This window comes from Lathyrus oleraceus, chromosome 3 (genome assembly GCF_024323335.1).
Source record: "Lathyrus oleraceus cultivar Zhongwan6 chromosome 3, CAAS_Psat_ZW6_1.0, whole genome shotgun sequence".
Lineage (NCBI taxonomy): Eukaryota > Viridiplantae > Streptophyta > Magnoliopsida > Fabales > Fabaceae > Lathyrus > Lathyrus oleraceus.
In genome coordinates this window covers 373,824,508-373,836,899 of record NC_066581.1, presented here as the reverse complement: position 1 = coordinate 373,836,899, position 12,392 = coordinate 373,824,508, and the positions used below count along the sequence as shown (strand labels likewise).

The window sequence follows — 12,392 nt, the reverse complement described above, 5'->3', positions numbered from 1 at the left end:
AAAATACTTACTTGCTAATTTTTCCATATGCCTTCTTGATGATCGTTACAAATAACACGTACATCATCTCTACCAGCTTCTTCATATGAAGTAGACACTTGTGTTGCATAAGAATGGGTGGAAGAAATACCAAAACTTTCATCATCACTCTGAGGAATGTGTTTTCCTTTGAGAACAATTGACCATCTATTTGATTATTTTGCAGGGTCTGCCACATGAAAAACTTGTTTTGCTTGAGTAGCCATGATGAGTGATTCGGTGTTATAAGTTGTCTTGCCAAGGTCAACCCGTGTGAATCCTAACTCACTAGTTTGTACACCATTATTATTGGGAACCCACTTGCATTTAAATAAAGGCACTTTGAAAGTAACATAATCAATCTCCAAAATCTCCCTAATGACACTGTAGAATGAGGTGGTTGCCAAAATAGGATTCTTATCTTCCGAACTAGAAAAATACATGGATTTGGCCTCAACCATAACCCCACTATTTTGCATTGAACTTCGGTCATCTTTTTCTTTTGTATAAAAGGAATAATTAGAAATATCATATGTCGTCCAATTTATCACAGTAAAATTTGGCATGTACGACAACCATTTAATTGTCTTGGATGCACACTAATAATTTAAAATCCTATTATTAAACCAACTTATAAATTCCTTGTTATGTCGTGTCAACAACCACTTGCCATTCATCCGGGGATATTTTTTCTTTATAACTTTTTTATGTGTAGCTATGTAAGGTAAGACTACACTAAGATTATTCAATATATAGAAATGTGCTTCAAGTACTACATCCTGATTCATTGACTTAACATTTAAACATTGATTACCTTTACCTTCAAATATGCCAGAGTGACGAGACTTTGGAATTCCAATAGACTACGTTTTCGACAAATAGTTTGAACAAAACTCAAGAGCTTCTTCTGTGATGTACCTTTCAACGATCGAAGCTTACGATTGGAGATGATTTTTCGTGTATCCTGTAAATATATTCATGTATCGCTCACATCCACCTTATATAAATTGGACCACAAAATCTAATTTCTCTGACTAGATGAACAAGTGAACCATAATGTAAAAAATGATGGAGGAAAATGCATCTCCAATTCACAAAATATTATTATAACCTATTCTTCTAATTGATCTAATTTTTTTAAATCAAGAACTTTATTACATATAGAATTGAAGAATAAGCATAGTCTGGTTATAGTTACTCTTACATTTTTTTGGAAGGATACCGCGGATAGCTACTAGTAGAAGTTCTTGCATCAAGATATGACAATCATGAGATTTTAAACCAATTAACTTGAGATCTTTCATTGATACAAGTTTATTGATGTTTGAAGAGTAACCTTGGGAACTTTGATACCATGCAAACACTAGAAAAAACTTTTATTTTCTTGTTTAGATAGAGTGGGACATGTCGGAGGCAAATAAGATCTTTTTCCTCTATCTTCTGGAGCCAACTGTTGTCGTATACCCATCTTCACCATATCTAAACAGGAATTATTATTATCTTAGTCTTGCCTAGAATTTTTATAGGTGTTTCTATCAAACTATCACACACATTTTTCTCCACATGCATCACATCACGACAATGTCTTACATTGAGTCTAGACCAATATGGAAGATCAAAGAACACCGATCTATTTTTCTAAATATTTCTCTCAATGGGACCATCTTTATTCTTTCTAAAGACAACATTAACGTGTTCTTGTCATTGATAAACTTCACCACCAATTAAAGGTTTATGAGCTCTTTCAAACTACTGGTCTTCGTTAAAAGTCTTCTGCAATCTACGATAAAGATTATTGGGTTTTACAAATTTCCGATGTCCAAGGTAAACTGTATTTTTTCCAAACTCAAGCTAGTGAAAACAGATATCAGATTCACATATAGGACACGCTTTATGTCCTTTGACACTATTTCCAGCCAAATTACCATATGCAGGAAAGTTGTTGATTGTGTAAAATAACATTGCATGCGTCTTAAACTTTTCACCAGAATATGCATCATCAACGTCAAAACCTTTATCCCAAAAAAGTTTTAAATCCTCAATTAATGGACTTGGATAAACTTCTATGTAATTTCCAGGTTGTCTTGGTCCATAAATAATCATACTTAACATCATGTATTTGCGTTTCATGCACAACCAAGGAGATATGTTGTAAATCGTGAGAAGAGCAGGCCACGAAGAATGGTTAGTACTAAAATTACCAAAGGAATTCATTCCATCTGTGGCAAGCCAAAGCCTAAGGTTTCTTGGCTCAAGGACAAAATCTGAAAACTATGAATCAATTTTCTTCCATTACAAAGAATCAGCTACATGGTGCATGTTTCCATCACATTTTCTTTCATTTGCATGACATTTAATATTCTTTGTGCCATTCTCATTAGAAAAAAGTCTCTTTAACAGTGAAATTATTTTCAAGTACCATAAAACTGTAGTAAGAGGAGGCTTCTTACTAACACTGTCATTGTCATCACCATTGTTGTTATTCAACTTGTAAAGCGACTCACCATATTTTGGACATTTATCCAAATTTTCATACTCTTTCATGTATAATATGCAATCATTAGGGAATGCATGTATTTAGACATACTCCAAACTCATTTGACACAATATCTTCTTAGCCTCATAACAACCATCCATCAAATTGTTATCTTCTGGTAGCATTTGTTTCAACAAATCAAGCAATTCTTTGAAACTTTTATCCGACCACCCACCTTTTGCCTTCAGATTAAACAATTTTAACAACGCAGACAATCGTGTAAAATTGGTGCACCCCTTATATAAAGGTGCATTTTTGTCGATACATAAAGTATCATAAATACGGGCTTTCATATAAGATGATTATACAATATCACATATCATATCTTATATTCGATCATCCATATTTTCATCATCTTCATCCATTTGTGACGTCGCATTTCAATTATTATCCACATCTCCATGCCACGACCATGTTGTATAATTTTGATATATTCCATCACAACATAGGTGATGTAATATTTATTTCTTTGGCCATTTTTTTATATTCCTGCAAACAACACAAGGATAATAAAAGATATCATTATTGTCAGGAACGTTTTTTTGGCGAATTCAAGGAATTCAAGAACTTCATTCTCATACACCGGACCTAATCTATCAGCATTCATCCAACTATGATCCATAATAAATTCTGAAATTTATATCAAAAGACTAATGTGAATGGCACATTAATGTTGAACACATAACATCCTAATATGATTATATGCACACAATCTGAATAAAACATGAACACGGTCACATGAACAAAATAGCAACACCTAAATCATATTCACAAAATTGCAACATGAACATGGCAACATGGTAACACCTAAAGCATATTCATAAAATCTGAATAAAACCTAAACATGGAAACATGAACAATACACATGAAAATTCCAATGCTGAAAGCATTGATTCATGAAATGCAACAAAAGCCAACATCATTTATATGTTAAAAAAAGAAACCATTAACCCTAGAGAAGAACATAAACATTCAGAAGCATCATAGAGACAGAATAGTAGTGTAGTGTAATTCAAAGAGGATGACAATTTTGTTTGCAGAAATGAATGAAGATGGTGAAGATTTCTCTGTTCTTGTCATCTCGTTTGCTAGGACATTCTTGTGTGTTATGAATGAAATGAGGTACCTATTATGTTTTAATTTAGTGAGAAATAATTTCACAACGCTTGCAAGCTTCAACCGTAGTGAAATATGGAACATATAACCACGGTTGAATTAAACAACCATAGTTTTTATACTTTCAATTTTTAAATAATGATAAATGTGAAGGGACGTGCGCTTATTTTTATTGAAAAAATGGAAAAATATTAAAGTTGGGATATGAAGCTTGTCATCCAATAAAAACATACGCGTAAAAAATGTGATATGACTACGGTGAAAAAATGGTCGTTGTAATATTGTGTCACCGAAGGTATATTTTCTAGTAGTGTAAGTAACTATAATCGGTTACACAAAACCTGTAACCGGTTATAGCTAATTCTATAAAACAAAATCATAACAATGATAACCAATTTCTGCGAATGCGTAACCGCATACACCCTCGAACAAATCACTTATTTTCAGCTTCATTGGATTTTCACTTAACAGACCACCTTAATTCAAGTGCTTCAAGCCTTCCATTCCCGTGTTCATATTCAATCTTCTGAACACTTCAATTGTGACTCCCTTGCTTAACAAATAATCCACTTGGTCTTCACTTCTACAATATCTCAATCTCAACCTTTCTTCACTAACAAGTTCTCTCAAATAGTGAAGCCTCGTCTCAATATGCTTGCTCATCCCTTGTGCAATTGGATTCTTAGAAAGGTTTATAGCGGAAACGTTATCAACCATGAGCTTTACAACTTCACCCTCATCGCTTCCCCGCTCCTTCAGCAGATTCATCAACCACACAACTTGGCTCGCACACAACAAAGCGGCAATGTACTCGCTCTCACAAGAAGAAAGTGCTACTACCAGTTCTTTCTTCAAACACCATGTGATTGGTATTTCACCAAACATAAATATGTATCCAATTGTAGACTTTCGAATATCTTTATCTCCACATCAATTATAATTGATAAAACCTAGAAAATTGCATTTTCTACCCGTGTCCGCAACGAGAAAGAGAATTCCACAACCAGTAGATCCTTTGATGTATATTAGAATCCTCTTGACTTCTTCCAAGTGAGACACCTTCAGTATCTCCATAAATCTACTCACAATAAGGACACTAAATGCCAAATTAGATTGTGTATTGCACAAGTAACGCAAGGATCCAAATAGCCTCCTATACAGAGTTAGAACCACCTCTTGCTCATCCTTATTCTTTGAAAATTTCAACCTTGGTTCATCCGGTGTAATGGCTACATAATAATGCTCCATTTCAAACTTTTTTAAAATCTCAAACGCATACCTTATTTGGTGCAAGAGCAGTCCCTTTTTGGACTTGCGGAACTCAATGCCAAGGAAGTATGTCATGAGGTCAAGGTCGGTCATCTCAAACTCTTCCATAAGTTTACTCTTGAACTTATAAGTGCACTCTTCATCACTGCCTGTAATCAACAAATCATATGCGTATAGACAAAGTATTATCACCCATTCATTTGTATATGTCTTCACATATGCACCATATTCAGATACACACTTCTTTTAGCCAATCTCCTTTAAGAAACCATATATCTTCTTGTTCCAAGCTCTTGGAGCTTGTTTCAACCCGTACAAAGCTTTCTTCAACTTGTAGAACTTTGACTATTGGTTTCTGACAACAAAACCAGGGTTTGTTCTATATAAACTTCTTCAAGCGGTTTGTTCAAAAATGAATATTTAACATTCGTTTGATAGATGGACCAATTGTTGTTATTCGCAATACCAATAACTAGTCTAATAGTTTCAATTCTAGCAACTGGTGCAAATACCTCTTCAAAATCTATTCCTTCTCTTTGCAAGTATCCCTTTCTGACTAATCGAGCCTTATACTTGATTATTACACCCTTGAGATATGCCTTCACTTTGAACACCCATCATACACCAATTGGCTTCTTTCTTTCTAGTAGATTGACTAACTTCCAAGTCTTGTTCTTCTCAATGAATTTCAGCTCCTCCTTCATAACATAAATCCATTTTGGATCACACAAGGCCTCTTCTATTTTAACAGGTTCAGATTCGGTCATAAGTACAAAATTGACAAAAATCACCATCATCATTGACTTCTTTGTCTCGAAACAGCTCACAATCTTGGATTCTTGAAGGAAAACATTTTTGCCTTGTTAACCTTCTTACATTCACTTCAATTAGGGCTTCGACGGGGGTTGGCTCTGCACTTTTCAGCTCTACAGAAACTGTTTTGACCTTGCTGTAACCGGTTATGGCTTTCTGCTAACCGGTTACAAGCTGCTGCAGCTCCTTAACTTCGTTGAAAATGAAATCACAGCTTATCACAATCCTTTTATTTTTTGCATCATATAACTTGTAACCACTAGTAGAATGATATCGTACAAGTATCATCAATTCTCCCTTATCATCCAACTTTTTTCTAAGATGCCCCGGAACATGTTGATTCGCTATGGAACCGAACACTCTCAAATGATTTAAGTTTGGTTTAAATCTAGACCATGCTTCCACCGGTGTTATCTTCTCAAGCTTCTTTGTTGGATACCTATTCAACAAATACGCAGTCGTAGGCACCATTTTTCCCTATAACTATTTTGATAAGTTCTTCCCCCTCAACATGTTTCTCACCATGTGCATAATCGATCGATTCTTTCTCTTTGCAACACCATTTTTCTGAGTTGTATGAGGTGGTACAATCTCACATATTATCCCTTATTGATCACAAAACTTCCCAAAGTCATTTGAGACATATTCGTCTCCACCATCCATTTTGAGAACTTTGAGCATGTGACTGTTTTATCGAACACCCCATTTTTGTAATTTATTTATTTAAGTGCAATTGGGTATATTTAATTATTTAATGATTTGTGTTGGTGGTGCATAGTTCTAGTTATTTAATTAAATAATAGAATTAATAATATTAGGATAATGAGAATTTTAATAAAATAATTAGAATATAGTTATTTTATTTATTTTATTAGAATAAATAGAAGAGGAGAGTTTGGATGGAAAATAAGAAAATAGAAAATAATAGAGAATAAAGGATAATAGTATTAGTATTGGTATTAAAATAATATTAGAGATGAGATGGGTATTTTGGTGAATAGAGGAATAAGTGAGGGTAAGGTGGAAAGTCGTTAATTGGGGAGATTAGGGCTCTAATAAGAAGAAATTAGTAAGGGTTGAGAATTAGTACGTGAAAAACAGAATTGGGAGAAGAATATAAGGTTAGAGCTTGAAGGGGAGAGAAGAACTTCGAACAAATAATGAATTTCTCAAACAATCTAAGATGGGGGAATTATTCCTAATATAGTGTATATTGCATGATGGGGTAGAGGAAAATCATTAATACCATTAGATTTTCCTTACTTTTCTCTCTTTTGATGAATATTTAATGAATATGTGATTGAGTTCTGTAATTGTACAATATGTGTGATGCAATATGTGAAATTTGTGCATTGTTATGCTCTAAAAATTATGTGTTCTTCTTGATGAAAATGCTATGAAAGTGTGTTCATATGTTATTGAGAAATTGATGAACAACCCATGTCAAATCCATGAGTAAATGAGTGAAATTGCATGTTAATTGATGGATAATTGATGTTTGGATGCTAAATGTTATTTCCCTTGATGTTGATGTGCGACTTGGGGTTATGGGGTGTGAAATCGAGTTCTATTTTGAACTCTAATGGAAAAATGCAATTCTTCCCTCTAGTTCAGGGTGACGGACGTCGCCCTAATGATGCCTTGGCCGTTATCACTTTGGAGGCGTTGACGAACATCAGATGCCTGACGGGTAAACCGTCATGGCCCCAAGCAGGGTTAGTTTGGACGATCATCACAGGGACGACATGTGAGATTACGTGGATGGTGACGGGCATCATCTTGATGACGGGTAACCCGTCACGCTTCCTGAATGAGCGGCATTCGCTAAGTTAGACGGAATTGACTTGTCGTCCGGATTTTTGATATGTTGCAGTGTTTTGGCTACTGTTTGGCCACTGTTTGGAAATGCATGATATTTTTTGGTGTTATTATTGAATTGATTCACTTGTGTGTATGAGAATGTTGTATGCATATTGGTGGTAATCGCATGGTGAACATTTTTGGTGAGATTGCATGTTATTGTGAATCATGGATCATGGTATATGGGCTTCGGTCCAGTTTTGGTGTGCTCTGGTCCGGTCGTATGGATTTAGGAGTGAATAGCTAATTTCAATGAGGAATTGGTGAAGTGTTGCTTATGGTGATAGTAATGAATTTTGATGTGCTTTGGTTCGATAGTGTGGATTCATGAGAGAGTAGTCGGTTCCATATGGGAATTGGTGAAGCGTTACCTATGGTGATGGTGACGATTTGATGTGCTCTAGTTCTATGGTGGGGATTCAGGAGCGATATGGACATGTGTTGTCCATAATGGTACCGCATGCATTGTTGAGCGTAGTGTTGAGTTGTATTGTTGAGTACATTTGCATTCATTACTTGCATATGTATTGAATGATTATGTTGATGTTGGTGATTGAGAATACTTTGGTGATGTATACGAATGATTTGTGTTGAATAACTATTGATGTTTGTTTATGCTACCCTTGCATACTTTTGCATTGATATATTATGAGCATATTCTCACCCTTTTTGTTGTTTGTGTGATTTTGTGCTCCTTTTGTTCTTTTTTATTTTTGTATTTTTTTTTAGTTTTTGTATAAATTTATAGAAATTGATGATTATGTATTAAAATACATAGTTTTTGGATGTTTGATAGTTGGTACATTATGAGAACTCTGTTTCATAGTTAAAAGTAATTATCAATGCATTATTTTTGGGGTCTTGGTGGTCTGCATTAGCGTCATTGACGAAAATGAAAATTGCGAGAAAATTTAGAGATGGTATTGATAAAGGTATCTTTCCTGATGGTTCTGAGGTGATGGAGGTCATATATGCCATTATGACGGATGCACGAGAAGCATTGATGTATCAAAGACAACGTCGGAACACGGGGGATATGGGAGGCTGATGAACCCAAGGAGCTCGAGTTCGGCATACAGTTGATAGTATTTATAGTTTGGATTTATGTTCGGTTGTATTTTATTTTTACTTATTTCGACTTCATTGTATATTTCGACTTTATTGTGTATGTCATGATGACTTATTTTAACTTTGAATTTATACATGTCATTTTTTGCATATCGGTTGTATGGTTTAATCTCACATAACAGGGTCTTAACATTTATAAATCGTCATTTTCATCTAATTAACTACATAACAGGGATCTTAACATTTATAAATCATTATTTTCATATAATTAATCATAAAACTAACTTAACTTGCATTGTTCTGACTGATTACTAAGATGCATCTCCATAAACCCTAAACAGAGATGCATCTTCAGATCAATAAATATTTATAATTGATCTTTTAGAGAAAAATGCACGGGTGTAAAATTTGAATGACATTTTAAGTTTTTCATAGCGATTTTTCATACTATATGGTGGATTAAGAAATCCCCTTGTTTATATGTGAATGATATGTTTTTTTAACCAAAAACTAAGTATTAATATCCATTAGAAACTCACACATTCATAAGTACCAGAGTTCAAAGTTCAATCTAACAATATCAATCTAACAGCAATTGACCTAGGTCTTATGGACAATCATGTTTTATTTTTGGTACCAATTAAAAACTGATATAAAAGACTAAAAAAAATTATTCAAAAATTGATATGAAAAACTTTAGTGAAGTGATCTTTGGAATTAAAATCATAAGAAATTGTAAAAGAAGAATTAAAACATCTAAAATAAAAGGAACTTAAATTTTAGCAACCTAGACTGGGTTTTAATAGAGTGGATATAAGAGTGCTGGCAAATAAAATCAGAGTCCGAAATTATTTTTGGCTCAATAAGCTCAGAAAGACATTGTTAACTTTAGGCTGGCTCATAATAAGCTTTTAAACAAGTTCCTTCATTGCATTAAGTCAATACATGTTTATCACAGGTTCATGGAAAGTCATAACCAAAATCAAACCATTACAATAACATGATCTAAAGTCACCACGCCATGTATATCAAAAAAAAAAACCAAAAATATCTTCCATTTTATAGAACCATTAAAACAACAAACCACCATGCTATTTCATTCTACACAGAATGGATCATTGCTGTCATCACTCTGTCATAACAGGCTTGTTCTCGTTGGCTTTGAATCTTTGTTCTTTAGGCTTCTGCTCCTCGTTTTTCCTGCAAAACAATAGCCTGATTAAAACCCAACAACATAATCTCATATATTAACATTAACTTAATAACAATGATATTGCCCTAGATGATCTATCATGCCAGGGGAATCAAGTTGCAAAATAACATGGAAAAACCATTCACCAAAAGTTAGAGCAATCTACATAAATTTTCAACAAGAGCTTCACAATGTTGCTATTAACACAAATAAAAATACAATCATCATGGCAAATTGATGATGACAAAATGATAAGCAAACATGCAGTTTTGGTACTCCGGATATGAAATAAACCCAACTTTATATGCATTCTAACACAGTGTTATCAAATTGCCCCGCCATGGCCACTATGGCGGATTTACATGGCAGTTTTTGGACTCCCCGCAATGGTAAATATCGGCCACTATTGCAGGTTTTTCCGCCATAATCCGCAAAGCGGCCGGTATGGCGGGATTTTGCCTCTCCGCCATGGACCGCCATCGACAACACTGCTAACACGGCACCAAATACTACCAAATACAAACATATTTCTCAAGTTTACAACTTCTTGACAAGGGCATTGAATTCCACTAGTTCAAGACAAATAAGCCAACAAACTAAACACGTTATAAAATAACAATTTCCAAAGTCTCTTCGCGCCAAACGGATTCAGGAACAAATATAAAACCATGCTATATTTTCCTATATTAAATCATGGCTTATCACAAACCATTATATTCAAGATCCACCAACTAAACAGCAGGTTATATGCACAAAAACTTAAGAAATGGAAATCTTGACAATGATTCAAAAGTCTAGTTATATTCAATCAAAATACCAAACTAACGTTCTCAAAATCTTGTTCTACATTTTGGACATCAGGAAAAAAAAACTTCAGTTCGTGACAAGTTCCGTATTTAACCTATGCACCAACACTTCAGGATGAAGGTGTGTCCAAATGTTCGACACTCATATAAGAAATGGGAATAGATTTAAATCAAATGAAGACGACACAAAATGGTGAATAAACAGAGAAAAACACCATTTTCTATCAAAATTGAATCATTGTGTAAACCCTAATTGATGAAAAGAGAGAAGACAAACCTCTTATCGGAGGAGCCTCCCTTCTGGCTGAGGAAGGATCGGAAAAGAGGGGAGTTAACGTCGTAAATCATCGTGTCTTTGTTTTTCTGGTAGTAGAGAAGATTCAACCGCAAATCTGAAACCCTAATTTTGTGGAACGTTCCAGAATTTATTGTATGAGAACTAAACGGGTCGGGTTTTCGGGTACCGTCGAGATGATTCAGCTTGCTTGTAAAGCCCGTGTTGCGTCTGACTTAAGGGCCCAACTCAAAGACTAGAGAGAAATAAATGAAAATCTACACTATTAACTCGTTTAGATTATTCGAATTTTGTATTTGTAAAGAGTTACTAAAAATAGGAGAAAATATTTTCATTTTTTATAAGCTGGGTATGATAACTCATGAAAATAATTCCACCACCTACCGTTATCGCTAGGTTAAACGTCATCGTTAGAGTTCGAATTTTTGTGTTCATACTTATTTGTGTAAGTTTTTAGTGATTATTATAATTTCTTAAATGTTTTAGTTGAATTATATGAGTGTTATTTGAAGATTTTTCCCTATAGATGATACCAAATGGTCTTTTAGGGACCTATCTGATTCATAAATTGAGTAATGAATCAATATCTAACGGTGAATAATGTGTACTTAAAAATGGAATATTTATTAGACTTTTATATTTTTGGTTTAAGGATTTGGGTCCCTAAAACATTTTTCTCGAGACACCTCTCTTAGAGGACAGATTTTCTCAAATCTCATTTCACTTTGATTCAATGATTAAGTTGACTTTCCGATGCAATTGGATCTTTTTCTTAATGGATATTCGTGAAGTAGGTGTTGACCCAATTTAAAACAATACAATCTTCAAAATCTTTCCAAAATGATATAAATAAAAAATTATATCGAATGAGAGTTTAGGGAAGGGTTCAGTTGGTTTAAATAAATTTTTTTAATTAAATTTATGTTTATACAAATTTATAATACTCTTAAAATTTAAAATGTACTAACGATTAATATTTAGTTATTGTTCTATAAAAAAAAAATTTAAAAGTATAAAAAAATTGGATGGAACGAAATTGTATGGTAAATAATTCAATATAAATATTTACCATCCAATTTTATTAACTAAAACCATAACCGATAACATGTACTCATTTCATCCGAACAATTAAATCCAATTATTGACCATATCATTTAAAAATATTTATAAGTTATGATTTTAGCCAAATGTTTATATATATATATATATATATATATATATATATATATATATATATATATATATATATATATATATATATATATATATATATATATATATATATATATATTTTAAAATTCATCTTCATGAACAATACTAGTATACTCTAAAACCTTACCGGATGTCAAAAAAATAAGGCACTACCTATGCCACCAAAGGAAAGAAAGATGAATTCACAAACATCATTGTGATGGTTTA

General features: G+C 33.5%; 1 protein-coding gene across 1 annotated transcript; it reads right to left on the bottom strand.

Moving 5' to 3' along the window:
• Positions 1-9,584: 9,584 nt before the first annotated feature.
• On the bottom strand, positions 9,585-11,166 carry LOC127127790 (wound-induced basic protein). Its single transcript, XM_051057076.1, has 2 exons — positions 10,956-11,166; positions 9,585-9,880 (listed from the first exon to the last, which is right to left on the bottom strand). Exons 1-2 carry the CDS (start codon positions 11,024-11,026, stop codon positions 9,808-9,810), a joined length of 144 nt encoding a protein of 47 aa, XP_050913033.1. The 5' UTR covers positions 11,027-11,166; the 3' UTR covers positions 9,585-9,807.
• Positions 11,167-12,392: the final 1,226 nt, after the last annotated feature.

Excerpts from the sequence above, each read along its gene's own strand:
- LOC127127790 (XM_051057076.1), bottom strand. The coding sequence starts at position 11,026 with ATGATTTACGACGTTAACTCCCCTCTTTTCCGATCCTTCCTCAGCCAG. Across the intron at positions 9,881-10,955 it reads GGAGGCTCCTCCGATAAGAG|GAAAAACGAGGAGCAGAAGC; the intron begins GTTTGTCTTCTC and ends ATTGTTTTGCAG.